We start from the raw sequence: 19,426 nt of genomic DNA on the forward strand, positions 1-19,426 counted from the left end.
CGGTTTCTATGCCATGATCCCACGACACATAGACTTCTTAGCCAGAGACTCAGGTCACATTCGGCTGAACCCAGCAGTCCTGGTGCTGCAGGCACTCGTGTCAATTTTCTACCATATGCTAACAGACCTGTTAAGAAACTAGACATCCTGCTCGACTGCTCCTTTTCTGCTTGGATTACTAATTGATGGCATGAGCCTCTGACCAGTTTACATGGTGCTATAAATTACTAAACCACAATCGTTTTATTTTACAGATTAGTTACTGAAATATTTTCTTGTGAACTTAAGCGCCACGAGTTTCAAGATCACATGAATGATGAAACTACATTCAGCATAAATAGTTAGCAGCTATGTCAAAATCACTTAGCATTAGCATTTCAGGAAGTTCAAACAAGACTGCAATTATTAAATAGTTTATTTGTCTTCAGTTAGCACCAACTGAGCATCTGTGATTTGGCAACTTGGTTTTTTGTTTTTTCAACTTGGTTTTGTCTTTTTTTTTCAGAAATGATCTCAATATAGTCCAGGCTAGCCTAAAACTTAAGACTCTTCTGCCCCAGTCTCCCAAGTGCTGGGATTACAAGTTTACGTCCCCATGTCCATCTTCAATTCGATATTTTAAGTACAATTTTTGTATCAAACTTTAACTTTGTATTCAATTCTAACTTTAGCATAAACTATTTTTTAAAACTATTTTATTTAGTTATAATCTATGTGCATTGGTGTGAAAGTGTCAGATCTTGGAGTTACAGACAGTTCTGAGCTGCCATGTGGGTGCTGGGAATTGAACCCGGGTCCTTTGGAAGAAGAGGCAGTGTTCTTAACCACTGAGCCATCTCTCCAGCCCTAGCATAACTATTAATGAAGAAATTGAGGTGGGAAAAATGCTGACTTTAGGCTTTTAGGTACTTGTATTCAAACTGTAGATCATCTTTTCTAAAAAGAAAAAAATTCATTTCAGTAATGCACAATCTTTGAAACCTGTTTTAAAAATTAAGGACACAGCCGGGCGTGGTGGCGCACGCCTTTAATCCCAGCACTTGGGAGGCAGAGGCAGGCAGATCGCTGTGAGTTCGAGGCCAGCCTGATCTAGAAAGCAAGTCTAGGCCAGCCAAGGCTACACAGAGAGTTCCTGTCACGAAAAACCAAAAACAAAAATAAAGGACACTGGGTGTGGTGGCGCATTAGTGCTTAGAAGGCAGAGGCAAGTGGATCTTCTGAGTTTATGGCCAGCCTAGTCTATACAGCATTTTCAGGCCAGTTAAGGTTATATAGTGGGACCTTGACTCAAAAAGAAAAAGAAATAACTTTTGTTTGGTCAAAGAGAAAGAATAGCTTTGCTGCTTATATTAAATTTTAGTTTATCATACTAATTTTGTGCTTCATATAAGCAAAGTTTGTTTCCACTATCTAAAAGTAATTTTTATTTTAGTCTCTTTAATTCCTAAATATGTAACCTGTTCTTAGCCAGGCATGGTGGTACATGCCTGTAATCCTAGGACTCAAGAGGCTAACACAGCCAAGTTAGCACAAGGCTGAGCGACACAGCAAAATCCTACCGATTAACACAGCAGAACAATGTATGATTCCATTTATGTAAAATAGCCACAAAATTAAGTCTTTAGAGACAGAAAACAGGTTACCAGTTGCCAAGGAACAGAAGAAATGAGAGGAAGACAGATTGCTCAACAGGTCTGAATTCCAGCTCAGGCAATGAAAATGTTTTGAAAATAACTACACCTAAGTGATGTCACATCTAAACACTAAATCACTCAATTATTTATTTGGAAATAAGGTCTTCCTATAAAGTCATGCCTGACCTCATACTCAAGTCCCCCTGCCTCAGCTTCCCAAGAGCTGAGATACAGGCTGAGTCCCAGGTTTTCAAAAGTGTGCCACAAACATGGCACAGTATGTTCACATTCATGTTCACGTTAAAATGGCTAATTTAAAAAAATCATAAAGACTAGGGTGTTAGCTATACTTAATTGGGCAACACCCTCTGGGTTTTATTGCCAGCAAGTGAGCATATATACACACAGTTGCATTCACAAGCAAAAGCTTTTAGCCTCCTTGAAAGTATTAACTTTCAGAGATTCCATAGACTTAATAAAAACTCAGAGCCTGGCGCTGTGGCACACGACTGTAATTCTAGCATGTGGGAGGCAGAGGCAGGTGGATCACTGTGAATTCCAGGCCAGTATTGTCTACAAAGCCAGAAAGCCTGTCAAGAAAGAAAGAAGGAAAGAAAGAAGGAAGGAAGGAAAGAAAACAGAACAAACAGTTATTTTACTTACTTCATATATAGGAAAAGTAAACTGTGCTAGAGATGGTGCAGAGGATGAACACTTTCTGTTCCTCTAGAGTACCAGAGCTAATAAATATTCTTTCCTAAAAGGAAGTTTTATGGTTAAAAATCAAACAAAGCAGAGGTAGGCAAATCTCTGTGAGTTCGAGGCCAGCCTGGTCTACAAAGTGAGTCCCAGACAGAGGAACCCTGTCTCAAAAAACCACCAAAGAATCAAAAAACAGAAAACCATATTGTCCACAGTTTAATAAGCCCAAATATAGACTAATGCCATATGGGGAGAGATCGATTTTATAAACCCTGTACCCCTTAGAGGTTTCTTTTCACCTGATTAATCATCCTCAAATAATTAAGGCCCAGTCAAGTTATATAGGTCTGTGCTTTTATAAATTCTACAAGCTGAGCATGTGTAGTAGTTGGCAGTTTCTCAGATGATAATCAGAAATAAATGAAAGCAACTGCTAACCAACTCCTACTTTTCATCTACTATGATTCTCAGTTTCAACAATGAAGATCTTCCACACTGTCATCTCTCTAAGACCCCTCAGTGTGCATCACCATACGGTTCTTTCCTTCCCTACTCCAGAAATAGTGCAGGGATAGAAAACAAGAAGCAAGAAACAGGCTGGCAGAACTCCAAGACCTTGGCTTCAGTAACTGAGCAGACTGTAGTTGTCTCCTTCATCACGTTACACATGTGTACCTTGAGTAGATAAAAGGACATTTCTCCAAGGCAGTTGGGAAGAATTAATAGTTATCTGTACAGAAAGGCTAAGTATTATGCCATAAACACGACCTAAACCTCAGTCTAACTTCACAGTTGCCAAGAAGTATACTAACTGAGGAAGTTGGGACAAGCTAAAATCCTGACATAATCAAATAAAACCCAGACTGGCATTTTCCACAATTGTACACTACAGTTTAAAATTTCATAGTATGATGAAATGTGGTTTTAATGAGTTTGGTTCTCATTCTTTTCAGAAATAATTGGGGGCAGGGCTTCTTTACCTAACCTATAAGCAAGCAAGCAAATAAAAAATATTTACCACCGGGTGGTGGTGGCTCACACCTTTAATTCTAGCACTCGGAAGACAGAGGCAGGCAGATGTCTGTGAGTTCGAGGCCAGCATAGTCTACAAAGCGAGTTCCAAGTCAGCCAAGACTACACAGAGAGACCCTGTCTCGAAAAACAGAAGAAAAAAAGAAAAAAAAAACAAAAAAAACAAAAACCCTACTATTTACCTACTAACTCAGAACAGGAAGTACTAACATTGCATTAGTATAAATCCAAAAACATGAATATACAGTGAAATAGCCAATAGTGGCTTCAGAATGGAACACTCTCTTGTCATTAAGGAAAAGACAACAGGAAAGTTCCAAAACTTCTACTTAAGAAATATAGATAATCCTGGTCAAAAGTTAACTTGATCTTAATCTTTTTTGGGTTGTTTGTTTGTTTCCTGCTGAGAACTTGGAGAAAACCCTCTTTAAAGGTATCATCTAAATAATTAGGGCAAAAACTATTATGCTGGACATGGTGACACATTGCCTGCAATTCCAGCCCTTGGGAGGAGGATGAAGATGTCAAGGGTCTTAGTCTACACACATAGCAAGACCCTATCTCCAAAACAAAACCAGCCAAAATAAAACTGCTGGGGCTGCAGAGATGGCTCGGCAGTTAAGAGCACTGGCAACTCTTTCAGATGACCTCAGTTCCATCCCCAGCAACCATATGGCAATTTCCAATTGTCTGGAGCTTCAGATGCAGGGGATCCAATGCCCTCTTCTGGCCTTTGTGGACACTGCATTCATTTGGTACATACACCCACATACAGACACAACACTCAAATGTATAAAAACACTACTAAGTGTGTATATTAATAAAGAACACCTCAGTATAGAAAAACAAATATATATATATATATATATATATATATATATATATATATATATATATATATATATTTATATTTGTTTGTTTGCTGTTTTTCAAGACAGGGTTTCTCTGTGTAGCCCCGGATGTCCTGGACTCACTTTGTAGATCAGACCAGCCTCTGCCTCCTAAGTATTGGGATTAACTGTATGTGCTACCACCCCTGGATTAATATTTATTTTTTAATTTTATGTATTATAATGTATGTGTGCCTGTGTGTGTATGTGTGCGTGCGTGCGCGTGTGCGCGCGCATGTATATGAATGCCACAGTTCAAGTGCTTGAACTCAGATGGCTCGGCTTACACAGCACAGTGCTTTTACCAGCTGAGCCATCTCAATGACCTAACTCTAATTTATTTTACAGTTTAAAACTACGTAGACTATTCACTGAAAAAAAGCACCTTGCCAAACTGAAAATATAAATATTAAAATATAATCACTGTCTGTGTGGGCCTGTAAGTTAGCTGCTTGTAATTTCAGCTTTCCCATCTATGAAAGAAGGCAATTTCCACCATCCAGGGGGATGAACATAAAATGTTGAACAGGTTTTTAATATACAGAGGTATTCAAGCAGCTGTAACAGTCAATTAAGTTTGATTTTATAGATCAAATTTGAGGGTAAATAAGTTTCAGAGCAGGAAAAAAAAATGTATTTCCCTAACACAAAAGAACTCAGAGCCCACACTGGACCCATTCAAGCCCAAGCTTTTGGTGATTCCTTTAAGTTAATAGCATTAACAAGAGTTAATGTGCTAATGGAAAACACTAGAGGTATGGCTGCCACTGGCTTACAGCATGAGCTGATTTCATGTAGTTTTAGCATAGCATATACATAAAATAAACTCATCCTAGCATAGGAACTGTTGACATCAACTGTGAACTTATTTCCCACCTCAGTGAGCATGCTCACTTCACAATTATCACCATGAAGAATGGAGAAGCGGGAGGATCACAAGCTTGGGAGCAGCCTTATTGAGTATACAGCTAAGAGACACTCTACCTTGAAAAAAAAATCTGGGCAGTATGGCACACACCTTTAATTCCAGTAGTCAGGAGGCAGAGGACGGCAGAGCTCTGTGAATTCTAAGCCTTCCAAGGCTACACAAAGAAACCTGGGGGAATGAGGGAACAGGGGACACAGGAGGCAATTACTCTGGATGCAATAAAACTACAGAGATTCCGGGTTAGCCCAGTCTACACAGTGAGAGACTGCTAGGAAGGAAGGAAGGAATCTATCTCAATATTCACATACATGGCCAAAATCAATACCTCACACTGAACTCTGTGAACACGGTTCCTGTGACTCATGTTACATTAGTTCAAATAAAATAACTAATAGTTGGTAATTGAGCCAACTATTAGAAACCTCAAGTAAGCCAGGCATGGTGGTACATACCTTGGATCCCACCACTAAGGAAAAAGAGGCAGGTGGATCTCTTTGAGTTTGATGCCAGCCTGGTCTACATGTGAGTTCTAGGCCACTTAGGGCTACACAATAAGATCCTGTATCAAAGAATAAAAATAAAAAATAAATCAAGATAAAACAAAACAGAAAAACTTAATAATCTAGTTGTGCAAATTTGGTTTTCTTCCAATAAAGCATATGATCTCCAAATATATACCAAGTACTTCCAAGGAAGAAAAGGTCTAAACAGAGAAGTCTGGGTGCAAAAGGCCCATTTTGAATAAAATTTCAAAGTAAACTAAAATGTCCAAAAATTGTTAAATACCTTATTAGCAAATTTTATACTGATTACATATTAAAGTAGTATTTTGGGTGTAATTACTTAAATAAAACATGAATTCCACCTCTATCTTTACTTTTAACATGACCGTCACACATTTATTTATTTATTTTTAATATTTATTTATTATTGTTATATATTGAGTGTTCTTCCTGCATGTACACCTGTAGGCCAGATCACATTACAGATGGTTGTGAGCCACCATGTGGTTGCTGGGAATTGAACTCAGGACCTTTGGAAGAGCAGGCAGTGCTCTTAACCACTGAGCCATCTCTCCAGCCCCCATCACACTTTTAAACCAACACATGTGGCTCACAGCTCTCTTGGCCAGCACTCATCACCAGCACCAGAGAGCCCTTTTTGCTCACTGTATCACATCACTAATCTCTTCCCTCAGTCAAAGTCCAGCAGGAAACAAAAACAGTAGGAAATCTGTGTAGCTTCTTGCTCTCCTTTTTTTTTGGTGGTTGTTGTTTGCTTGTTTGTTTTTTGTTTTTCGAGACAGGGTTTCTCTGTTATCTTGTCTGTCCTGGACTCACTCTGTAGACCAGGCTGGCCTCGAACTCACAGCGATCCACCTGCCTCTACCTCCCGAGTGCTGGGATTAAAGGCTTGTGACACCACAATCGGCCCTGACTCACTCTCTTTTTTTTTAAATTTTGACGGCATATATTATGTGTGTGCCACACATGTGTCCCTGATGTCTTTAGGAGTAAGAAAAACCCCTGGGACTGTAGTTGCAGATGATTATAAGTTGTCATGTGTGCTAGGAACCAAACTCAGGTGGTCTACAAGAGCACCAAGGGACATCTGTCACTGTGTAGCATCTCTTAAAGGCAGTCATTACAGCAGGGCATGGTGGCAGGCCTAGAAGCTCAGCACTGAGGAGGCTGAAAAGCAAGAAGACTTTGAGTCTGATTCCATCCAAGGCAACACTAGCAAAAGACTGTGTGGTGGCATATGCCCGTAATCCCAGCACTCTGGAGCCTGATCTTCAAGGCCAGCCTGGTATAACATAGTGAGTTCCAGATCAGACAGGGCTACATAGTTAAGACCCCATCTCAAAAAAAGAAGGGAGGGAGGGAGGGAGGGAGAGAGAGAGAGAGAGAGAGAAGGGAGGGAGGAGGGGGGGGAGGGAGAGAAGTATCTCATTTTACTGTTTCAGAACTCCTAAATATAAACCCCATTCTGCCTATGGTCTCTGAGTACTGCAGTCCCTTCAGCCTCACTCTTCCAGGGTTAGTATGAGAGAAAGGGCCAAGGACAGCACCGTGTGCAGCCCCGGCAGCCGTTCCGGAGCCCGCCCTTCTCTTCATTCTCTAGTCCTCACTCATCACCACAGCTATGATCACAAACAACTGTTCCAACAGCACATTACCCAAGCTCCTAAGACTACAAATTTCACTGCACATTAAAATGAAAACTACAGTGTTGCATACCTTAAAGTGGTTCCCAACCAGGGCACAAGCATGTCCATTAAAACTGGCCAAACTCCTTAAAGCCGAGTAAGCTAACCTTCAGAAAGATCTGAGACTATTCAGCCTTCAGTTTAGAAGCTATTCCCACGGTAGGCTAACGGCTCCTTTCAGGTGGAGTGTATCTCCTTCTAGTCTACACAGACAGTGTATGCCAGGAAAACACTGCTTTCTCTCTCAACCGAAACCTTAGCAAGAACCCTACTACTCAACTCAGCCACACACAGCATGCAGAGGAAAGGAGAGGGTTGGGAGATCTGTAAATGAAAATTAAAACTATCCAATTATTCAACAGAATGTGCCAACTGCAAAGATGCTTATGCCAAGAACCAAGCACTGCAGTCCGTGGGGTTTCGTTGCTTTGTTCTTTGAGACAGGGTTTTGCTGGCTGGCACTGAACTGAGTTCTGCAGCCTAGACTTTGTTCAGAATCTGCAACCCTGACAAAAACTCCTTCACATAAAATATTAAAATTATGTGATGTAGTTCCAAGCCTTGATGACAGATCTTAATCTAAATAAATGCACATGAGGGTATGGAAATAAATAGCAATTTTTAAAATTTGTAACATTCTTGTTAAAAGTTTAAATTAAATAAATTAGAATTTGTTCTTAAGCTTCACAAGTAAACTCCACACTCTCTAGTTCCTCATTTCCAGTTCTTCTCCTAAGTGTTTTTAGAAAGTTGCTTTCTAAGTAGAATGGCAGAGGCGTGGAGATCCAAGACTTAAGACGACAACTGAAATGATCCTTACCCTGATGTGTTAAAGGGAAGGAGACAGAAACCTGGGTCAGGTGATACATTGTCGTAGAAGAGATTGATGATTTGGGCTTCCAGTGCAACTGATCACTATCTCCTGGGGTGGAATCCTACCAGCCAAGCGAGCATAAGCTTGAAGTGTAACACGGTCCTCCAAGAGAAACATCAGAGATCTTCAAGAATATTTTTTAAACTATTTTTAAAATATTCAAAATCTTCAAATTTGATAAGGAACAGCTGCAAGCATTTGCAGAAATTGCTACTCACATGCCATACCTGCATTAAATCTGTTTTTAATTAGTGACAAGTTTGGATTCCAACCTTGGATTCCAATCCAACAATTCTTGTCTCATATTTAGTAAAATGAAAAACTATTGCTCAAATCACCAGTTATCATGTGATCAGCATGTTTCTCTTGTGTATGCTTGCAGGAAGCTATTTCTGGTAAACTTTAGTACGAATAAGTGTTAGTCCCAAAGACAGAAGGACAAAGACCACCACCCCAAAACAACATGGCCAAATTGATTAAAGCAAGCAATGAATTAAATTAAGATTTTCTTATTTGTGTACATGGGCTGCCTCCTCCTAAGGTAGGCTGGAGAGGTCAGCCTATTGTCCACTGGCATCAAAGAAAAATGCCTTCCTAACTCTATTCTTGACAGAGGAAAGAAACTCAAACAAGTTTGAATTGAGGACAAAAATTAACTTCTCTGTCAGCAATGCCACGACATTTTTCAGACCTTTACAAAATAGTGATCTTACTGCCAAAATGGGATGAATTATCTGAAGTGTATCAAACTCATTTTATGGGCAAAGACCTATTATTATTTACATTTTAAGCCCTAAAGGAAAATAATTTGTTAATGTAATCAAACATGATAAAGCCTATAAAGAAATAGGATATTGTTTTACTCATAGATGAGTTTCAGCTCACCCTCTCTATTATCAACATCATTTATGTATATTAACGGAGAAAAGTAAATCAGCTGGTAAGTTACCAATATGTGAACTGGACCATTGCACCTTCCTTGATGAAATTAGCCCTTTAGAAGATGGAGCTGAAAGCGGGCTTCTTTATGGGGATATTGGGGGTGGGGTGGGTGGAGGACTGATATGAATTAATTACGATGTTAAAGAGTCAGGAGAAGTGAACCAGGAAAATCTGCAGTTCAGAAGACACTTAATTCAGCAAAGCCCTCCAATGGTCACCTGCCTAGGACAACCGACAACCGTCGGCATGCTGCCAGGTTAGACAATGCTGTATTGACTCCATGATAAGGTGCAGTGGGGGGGGGAGGACTCCCCAGGCTACAAAAAAGGAAGCAAGTTACAGATCAACTCAGAGCAGGTATGCACTTACTACCAGGCTCTGCTGAATTCCACACAGTCCAGTGAGATGTGCTCCTGCTTTAATCCCACAACTACGTGCTAGACTCCAAAAGATCATAAATAACCTCTAAATAACTCACTCTACCTTCTAGAACCAAAGTGAGGCTTGGAGTTACACCACCCCTGGAAGAAACCAAGAAAGGAAAAAATATGTGCGCTCCCCTTGGGACCTTGACCCCAGGCACCCTGAGGCCGACACCGCCCCTAGCCGCCCCCCTATCTATCTTCTTTCTATTCCTGCAGTGAGTGACCTTCGGTTCCTTACAGGTTCAGGGAAAGCAAGAAACATGCCACTGCTACCCCAACCCCAAGGTGCCTTTCTCGGCGGTGAGCTGCAGAGGGAGGATGAAAAAGGTTGCTCCTCCCCAACCCACCCGCCACACAATTCCTGGGTGCAGATTCGATGTGGAAATAGGAACAGACCGAGGGAAGGTGACAGCCTTGCTTCGGCCGGGGTTAACGAGAATTGTCGCCCCGGGAGAGACGCGCGAGAATCTCTCCCACCTACCCACTACCCAAATGAATGAACTGAGTGAAATGGGGAAGGGGGGGGGGTCTAGTACGCGCAGTTCTTGCAATCCAGGAAACAGAATTAAGAGGCCGTCAGAAATAAAGCCTGTCCTCGCCGCCCTTTGCACTCCGATTCGTCATTTCCAGCCTAGTCTCACTTCACTTAACCCTTTAAGCTTGTAAGACAGTGTCCCTTCCTCCATCAATGCCAAATACCGACACCCCCACTCCCCTCCCCTCGAACCCCTTCGGGCCCGGCCGCTAGGTTCCTCCTTCCCACTACTCTCGAAAGGGCCCTCAGCAACCCTGACCACACGCACCTGGAGATGCTCCTGAAAACGAATTGGCAGAATCTGGGCCATGGCGCTGTCGGGGGGTATGGTCTCCTCCTGTCACTGGGGCTGCGGGGCAGTGCCTGCCCGGGCTCTCCGAGGGAGAGGAGGAGAAGGGGAAGGGGGGGAAGCTGGGCTCAGCAGGATACTCTCCGGGGACGCAGAAACCTGGCAGGCAGACGAAAAGAGCTTGGGTCGGGGGCGGAGGCTCCAGGGGCCGGGAGAGCCGCAATGGCGGAACCGGGAGCAGCGCAGACTCCGGAAACGGCTGAGCCCTGCGGAAGGATCCCGGGGCAGAACTCCGCCCAGCCACCTCACGCCCTCCGCCTTATGTAGCCTTCCACGAGCGCCGCGCCGCGGTCGGGCGTAGGAATTCCGGGACGCAGTGCGCGGAGCGCTCTTCGCCGACGCGACTGCGGGAAAGCAGAGCAACCGAGGGACTACTTTTTTTTAGACTCATCACTTTCCCCAGGCTCCGGTTTCTCCCTCATCCCCCCCCTCCCCTCCCCCCCAAAATGCTTTTTTTTTTTTTTTTAAACATTTTGCCACATCATGCGACTGGGGCGACGACGTCATTTCCGTAGGCCCTGTAGGGCCCACCCACGCACTTCCAGGTGCACGTGATGCGGGTAGGGAAGGGTCGGTTGACGGCTGCCAGAGTGGAGGGCGAGGGCTAGGGAATGGCCGCGGCTTCTGGGGGTTGGTGGGGGGGATGAAGCGGTGGTTGGGGCCCCCCTGCCGGCATAGCGGCCGGGGCGTAAGGACAGCGAGTGCCTGAGGAGGAGGAGGCCGCAGTGTAGGCGCCCGGATGACTCAGGGAAACGGCCGCGCCGCAGCGCTCGTCGGGCGGCTGGCTGCGGCGCGCCTCCCCCGCCCGGCTTCACGCAGTGGGTGGTTGCTGACAAGCTCTGGGAGGGGAGTCGTGCGGAGCTGCGAGCCTCCCTGCCCTGCTGCACGCCCTTCTGACGCCGGGAGCTCCAGCCGGCTCTCCGAGTTCCTCAGATAAGCCACCCGAAAGGGCAGTGAAGGCCATGTGAGGAGTGTCTCCTGCTGGCCCTGGAGAGCGCTTCCGCGGACATTTTGGTGGACTTAGGTCCAGCCTAGTGTAGAGATCAGCTTGGCCTTCGAGAATTGTAGTGTTCGGCAACACCAAATTATGAATCTTAAAAGTTTTACATGAAAGGGTGGCTGGTGAAGGAAAGCTCAGGGGCTTCTTGGAGCGCAGGAGTTAGCTGTTAGTCACACACGTTAGTAGTAATGGTAGCAGTGTGGGCAATGTAAGCACTTCAGAGCCGGAGCCCCGAGTCTTCCCACAGCAGTAAGGTGTCTGCAGCGTTCATTAGCGATTAATTGCCGCCCCTGAGCTCCTGATGAACTATAAGATCTAATGATTCACAGCAGCACCAATATAAGGAAGCTTTAGAGAATTCAATTCCTCGTCTTTCGTCTTTTTTTGTTTTAATTCCCCTAAAAGTTCTTGTGAAAAATTATCTTCAGTGTCCTTTTCACCTAAAGAACATAAGACACCACTGGGTATACAATAATTGTGTGTAAGCAGTTTTGCCAAGAGAAATCTGCTTAGTCATTTTAGTTGCTTTCAGTGTTTCTCCCCAAATACTGCCTTTCATACCTAGGCCTTGAGAAGAATCTGGCAGGTAGGAAGGCAGTCGGAGGCTGGTGAAGAAGAGCCTTGCCACCATATTGTAGGATGCTTTGTTTGCATAATTATAATTTCACTTTATTTTATTAAAACAAGCACTTGAATGTGCTCTGTCCTGCAATGTTTGGAATGGTCGTTTTAATACGAGTCTAAAGGCTTTTAAGTCCTTTTTAGAAGAGGACAGATTCTAAATTAAAATTATAAAGGAGCTATTGTTTTACTATAGAAATGTCAGTGGCTTAAATCGAATTGCATTTTTAATCTCAGAATTTGGGTGTAAGAGCCACATCATGAACATTTCACCATAATTTAATTGTTGACAATTGCCTTTTATTTTCATACAGACCCTGTAATTTTAAGTACATTTAAAATCCCCAAAGCAATTGGTTTTACTTACTTGGTGTGGAATAGCTAACCAAAAACTGATACCGATATGTCATCACACAGAAATTTCAAGAATGAGTTACTTTCAGAAATCATTTAGAAAGAAGGTAGATTGTAATATCCCTAATCATTTTGCTTATTGATAGGACTGCCTTCTTAACTGCCAGCGTCTTCTCTCCTCCTGAGTGAGCCAGTATTGGGAAAACACTAAAAGTGACTAAAATGACTAAGCAGATTTCTCTTAGCAAAGGCACCTTAAACAGTTAATGCAAAAATTTTTTCCCAAGAGAAAAAAAGGTCTAATTGATAATGCTACCCGGTGCTAGGGACATTGCGGTGCTCACCTGTAATCCCCACTCTGGGGAATTCTCAGGCGGGAGGATCTCGAGTTCAAGACAGCCTCACTATATAGCAAGACCCTGTTCCCCAAAACTGAAACACCCCCCAAACTAGCATGCCTTTTAAAGATCAGTAACTTGTGGTAATAAAAGATGTTTATTATGAGATCATGCTATCCAAATTTCCAGCAGCACAGAGGTATGGAAAGGTCACTTCCCTGGCTTAGAAACCCCCCAGCCCCCACATAGCCTGAGGCACTAAGTTCCCAGTGCTGTACCTGAAAGCCTTGGATACTACCTTAAAATAGAGAGCCTAATAAGCCCTAAACCAAATTCTGCTACTGGGAGTAATTCTTTTACCAGTAACAGACAGCTGCAATGGATGACTCATCACCCTGGCTTTTGGTCTGGGTGTTTCAGTAAAGAAGCCATGCTACTAAATGGTCAAGGTTTGAATTTGAAGCTATTTTTACAGAATTATCAACAATAGGCCTTGCATATAAGTGCCTTAACAAAAACCCTGCTTGGTGTTACTTTGAGAAATTGTAGTTTCTCAAAATCTATACAAGAAAACTGTACATCATTTCTGTGTCTTACCAGCAACTCTGAAGTCTAAATGTGTATTACTGTCCTGGAAAACAAAACAGAAACCACCACTTTCAGGTTGGGTGTGGTGATACATGCCAGTAATCCTAGCACTTGGCACTTGGGAGGTATAGAGAGAGGGAATCAGGAATTCAAGGCTAAGCTGAGGCCCTGCTCAAAACAAAGGCTACAGCCAGGCATCATAGCTCACACCTGTAATCTCGGCACCTCAGTGGGTGAGGCAGGAGGGCTGGTGGGAGAACAAGGTGAGCCAATCCTTTTGTTGTAGGATTCCCCCATAGATACCCATCCCAAAACTAAAAACTTTACAAAAAAACCTGCCCTTTCAAAAACAGCTTGTGCTAACTGCAACGTAAAAGTTACAGAATAAAGACACTCCCACAGACAAAGATTAATTTGAAGGCAGCATTCTAAAATGAATGCTTTGTCCCAGATATAATTCAGATTCTAATGAAACCACAAGAGACACACTTTGGAATTGCACAGGTTAAGATAACTGGTTTTGCCATTTAGACGGCACCTTTGAAATATCTCCGCCCCTTAGAGTTCCTGACATGAACCCCCCCCCCCCCCGCAGGATTTGGCTGGATGTTTTTTTCATGCAAGATAAAAGAGCACTGGCCACCAAGAAAATGAGTGTGCGTGGGTCTCAGGAATTGGTCAGGACAGAACCCACTGTTTCTTCTGTGTGAGCAGACAGTAGGCAGCTCCTCAGCGGGGGTGAGGGCTGGACAGAGACATTTGCAAAGCAAGATGGCCTTTGTATTTTAGTATGAAATGGACCTGAGTTTCTAACATACACACCCTTCACTGTTAAAGCTTTCCTTGAACACTGTATAAACAAGTTTTATAATGTATCAGGGATGGCAGTAAGATTTCTATGTGAATGTATTTCCAAGTGAAAAACCTAAGATTAACCTTGTGGGAACCAACCTTGAATCTGCTCACGTTAAACAGGTCCCTCCCAGCTGGGGTGGTGGCTGGTGGCGCATGCCTTTAATCCCTGGCACTCAGGGAAGCAGAGGCAAGTGGATCACTGTTGAGTTCAAAGCCAGCCTTGTCTACAAAGTGAGTCCAGGGCAGCCAACACGGTTTTTAAATAAATAAATAAATAAAATAAAACAGGTCCCTCCCATATTAAACAGGTCCTTACAGAGGAAGTAAGTTGCTTGGAACATTGCCTTAGGAAGTCATTTCTGGCAGTGTCATGCCTTTAATCCCAGCATTTGGGAGGCTAAATCAAGAGGAAGATCAGCTTTGACTACATAGTAGATGCCAGATCAGCTTGGATTACAGACTAAGACCCTATTCTCAAAACAGCTCTCCCAGCCTGGCAGTGGTGGTGCACACCTTTAATTCCAGCACTCGGGCAGAGACAGGCAAATCTCTATTAGTTCCAGGCCATAGTCTACAAAGTGAGTCGAGGACTCTGTTAACACAGAGAAATCCAGTTTTGAAAAACAAAACAAAAAAGTTACATACCTGTTGGCTTTTCCTGGTTCCTCATATTCTAAGTATCCAAATGAGTTTAACATTGTTCAATAATGCAGCTATAACAGTTCTATTTGTTCTGTGATACTGCAGTGATTTAAAAATTCATAGCGTTCATCCTATAAGCTGTAGTACTTTGAATGAGAAGCACATAACTCATAGGCTTGTGCATCTGATGGTGTGGTCCCTAGTTGGTGGTGAGGTTGGGGAAGCTTAGAAGGCATATTCTTTCTGGAAGGAGTATGTCACTTGGGGTGGGCATTGAGAGTATGTAGCTTCCCCTAATTCTAGTCCATTCTGCTTCAGGCTTGCTATTAAAGGTTTGATCTCATGGCTTCCTGCTGCTGTCGTGCCTGTCACTTTGTCATGCTTCTGAAACCATCAGTGAAAATAAACTGTCTTGCTTACACTGCCTTTGGCCATGGTGTTTATCACAGTAACAGCAAAGTAACTAATGCGGAGATCTGCTTCATTCTCACTGGCTGCAGATTTTTCCAGCCCCTTTAACACCAAGAGCCAAGTTCTCTTTTAGGTTCCACACAAATATAAAGAGGCTTTTAAATAAAAACTAATGTGACAAAACCAGCTCTTATATAGTCTTTGTAATCTTAATTACTATCTAGCTCAGCCTCCAGATGTGTTAAGATGAGACTCATTACTAAGGATGGCTTTAAAATTCTTTTTCTTTAAAGGAAATTAAATAGAGGAGCATGCTAGCACACAATGATAGACTGTAAGTACTACATACTATAAAAGGAGCAGCTCAGCAGACTTAAATTTTTTCTCCCTGTAAGAAGGGCATCAGGCTGGGGATAAGTAGCTCAGTTGGTAGAGTACTTACCTAGCAAACACGAGACCGTGGCTTCAATCGCCAGCACCACACAAAACCAGTATAGCAGTACATGCCTGTAACTCTAGGATTTGGGAAATGGAGACAAGATCATGAGTTCTAGGTCACTGGCTACTTAATGAACTTGAATCTTGTGAGACTCCAAAAAAATGAGTGGCACTCAAACTATTATTTGACCTAGTGAGTTTTACCCAAGATACAGGCTGAAAACTGTAAAACCCCCTTTAAGCCCCTCTCAGTACACTGAAAACCTTTCCCATTGTTTAACTCTGGGCTCCTCCAATCATTTGTTTCAGTTAAATCCTATTTCTTGGTGTCCCAGCCTAAAACTTATTTACCTTCTCCAGCCATTATCATATTATTTTACCCTTAACTCGAAGACTATGCTAGCATGCCAATAGCCACACCTGGATTTAACCTTTCCAGGGGCTGGGATGTCTGTTGATGTTTTGTAGAGTGTTTGCCTAGTATTCTCAAGGTTCAAAGTTCAATCCTCAGTACCACAAAAAACAAGTAAATATGTATTTCCCATAAACAAACACCAATCTGATGCTAGGGTATACTTTGGATTAACCAATCTGATTTCATATATGTTAAGTAAAAATCAAGTAATTTACACTAGAGAACACAGGTGGATTTTATCTAGACACATTATTTTGAGCAATTTTTAATAACATTTGGGGGGTTGAGACAGGGTTTCTCTGTGTAGCCTTGGCTGTCCTGGACTCACTTCATAGACCAGGCTGGCCTTGAACTCAAGAGATCCACCTGCCTCTGCCTCCTGAGTGCTGGGATGATGTGTGTGCCACCACACCCAGCTGACTTAATTTATTAAGTATACAGTGTTTTGCCTGTATGCCAGAAGAGGGCACCAGATATTATAGATCGTTGTGAGCCACCATGTGGTTGCTGGGAATTGAACTCAGGACCTCTGGAAGAGCACACAGTGCCCTTAGCCTCAGCCATCTCTCCAGCCCATTTTGAGCAATCTTTAACACAAATTTTCTATTAAGTATTTTAAGTTTAAAAGATCAGTGAACAAGTAAGGACTATATTGAAAATCTTTGAAAGACTGAAGGTTGCAATTTAAATTTGTTAGGACCAGTAAGCTCGCTTAGTGGATACTGGTGCCTGCTCCCAAGGCTTGATGACCTGAGTCCCATTTCTGGGAGAGAACCACAGCCCACTTGTAGTCCTTCTGATCTCTATATGCACTTCATAGCATAAACATAACCACACAAAACACAAGTCACAAAAGTAAATAAAAAAAGACATCAATTTGTTTATTCTTTGTATCTCACTGGTTCTGCTAAGAAAACAAGAAAAACTGGTAATCTCAAGATCTTTTCTTGCAAAAGAAATAGTATTTAATTATTAATAAACCTTTTTTTTTTTTCTTTTGGTTTTTCTGAGACAGGGTTTCTCTGTGTAACCCCAGCTGTCTGGAACTCTCTTTGTAGACCAGTCTGGCCCCGATCTCAGAGATCCGCCTGCCTGTGTCCCAAATGTTGTGATTACAGGCATGCATCCTGGTCTAATTCTTAATTTTTAATGAAATGACTGATCATGTACTTTTTCTACCATAACTTTTTGTTTGTTTGTTTTCTTTGTATAGTAATTTGAAAGCAAATTCCTAATCCTAGCACTCAGGAGGCAGAGGCAGGTGGATCGCTATGAGTTCAAGGCCAGCCTGGTCTACAAAGAGTTCCAGGACAGCCAGGGCTACACTGTGTGCATGTGCATACAGTCTGAGGAAAGAGGAGAGGAAGCCAAACCAATTCCATATAAAATTACTTAGCTTCATTTTTTGCTCTTTTGTTTCGAGGCAGGGTTTCTCTGCGTGGCCTTGGCTCTCCTAGACTTGCTTTGTAAACCAGGGTAGCCTCTAACTCACAGCAATCCATCTGCCTCTGCCCCCCAAGTGCTGGGATTAAAGGTAGGCACCAGCACACCTGGCTTTTTTTTTTTTTTTTTAATTAAATAGTGCTGTGAAGTTGAAGACTACAGATATTTATTTATTGCAAGATTGAAATCTGAGGGGAGAAAGAGGAGGAACAGACTAAATATAACACCATTCTGGCTGAATCTCAAATAAATAAATAAATAAATAAATAAAACTAAAAGTTGTGTTTTTTTTTTTTTTTTTTGGTTTTGGTTTTGGTTTTTTGAGGCAGGGTTTCTCTTGTAGTCCTGACTGTCCTGGGCTTGCTTTGTAGACTAGGCTGTCCTAGAACTCACAAAGATCCACCTGCCTCTACCTCTTGAGTGCTGGGATTAAAGGCATATGCCATCACACCGGGCTCTAAAAGATTATCAGGAGATGGCATTGGAGGCATATACCTTTAATCTCCATTTGTGCAGATGCACGTAGAAGCCAGAGGCAGGTGGATCTCTGAGTTCGAGTCCAGTCTGGTTTACAGAAAGAGTCCCAGGATAGTGAAGGCTACACAGAGAAACCCTGTCCCTTTCTTGAAACAAAAAGATTATTAGGCATATTCCACCCTTAGAAACCCTCCTTTTCTTCTGGGAGTTCCTCCATAATCTACTTTCAATCTGCGTTTTAAATAAAGGTCATCAGAACAACTGATGAAATGTGAATATGGACTATGATGTAGAACGTGGTGGCTACTATTTTGTGATTTCAAGAAGCTTTTAAGGACTGGAGAGATAGCCGGGCGTGGTGGCGCACACCTTTAATCCCAGCACTCAGGAGGCAGAGGCAGGTGGATCACTGTGAGTTTGAGGCCAGCCTGGTCTACAAAGTGAGTCCAGGACAGCCAAGGCTGCACAGAGAAACTCTGTCTTGAGAAAACAAAACTAAACAAAAACAAACAAACAAACAAACCACTGGAGAGATGACTCCACAGGTAAAAGCACAGGCTGCTCTTCCACAGCACCTACATAGCTGGAACTATAACTCCAGTTCCAGGAGATCCAATGCTCTTCTGGCCTCCAGGGGTACCAGGTACACATGTGGTACATAGACATACATGCTGACAAGTTGACACCCATACATGTAAGGTAAAAATAAATCTAAAAAAAAATTAGAGCTTTCATTCCAAGAATCCACCCACATCCCTCTTTCTAAAGAAATGTACTAATAAAATACACCTGAGAAGAAAAACTGGAAGGATTAAATGATTTTTAAAAACAGATTCACTCTGGGCAGTGGTGGCACACACCTTTAATCCCAGGACTTGGGAGGCAGACAGGCAGATTTTTGTGAGTTGCAGGCCAGCCTGGTCTACAAATCAAGGTCCAGGACAGGCAAGGCTACACAGAGAAACCCTGTCTCAAAACACCAAAAACAGATTTACAATGCTGGAAACATTCAAAGAAATTATTATTACTTACCTTCAAGGAAAAGCAAGAAGATTTAGGCTATCACCAATTTTCCAGAAAGGCTTTAAGTGTCTAACTACTGAGCTTAAAACTTTTTTGATACCAAAGGGTAGAATTACCTAATAAAATAAACGACTTAATTTTTACACTAAAGATATAAAACCCTGCCAAGTATAGTGGCACAAGTATGTGTAAATCACTTGAGAGGCAGGGAAAAACAGGAGAATAACAAGTTTGAGGCCAGCCTAGTCTATTTAATAGTGCCAGGCCAACCAGGCTACATAGAAAGAAATAGAAAAAAAAA

General features: G+C 42.4%; 1 protein-coding gene across 1 annotated transcript in view; it reads right to left on the reverse strand.

The window, feature by feature from the left end:
- Cltc (clathrin heavy chain) overlaps positions 1-10,757 on the reverse strand; it is a 64,307-nt gene extending 53,550 nt beyond the window's left edge. The window contains exon 1 of the mRNA XM_051158218.1: positions 10,440-10,757. Coding sequence (XP_051014175.1) covers positions 10,440-10,481 — 42 coding nt within the window. The 5' untranslated portion in view covers positions 10,482-10,757. The remainder of the gene's footprint in view (positions 1-10,439) is intronic.
- Between the last annotated feature and the right edge of the window lie 8,669 nt (positions 10,758-19,426).

Source organism: Acomys russatus, chromosome 16, assembly GCF_903995435.1.
Source record: "Acomys russatus chromosome 16, mAcoRus1.1, whole genome shotgun sequence".
NCBI lineage: Eukaryota > Metazoa > Chordata > Mammalia > Rodentia > Muridae > Acomys > Acomys russatus.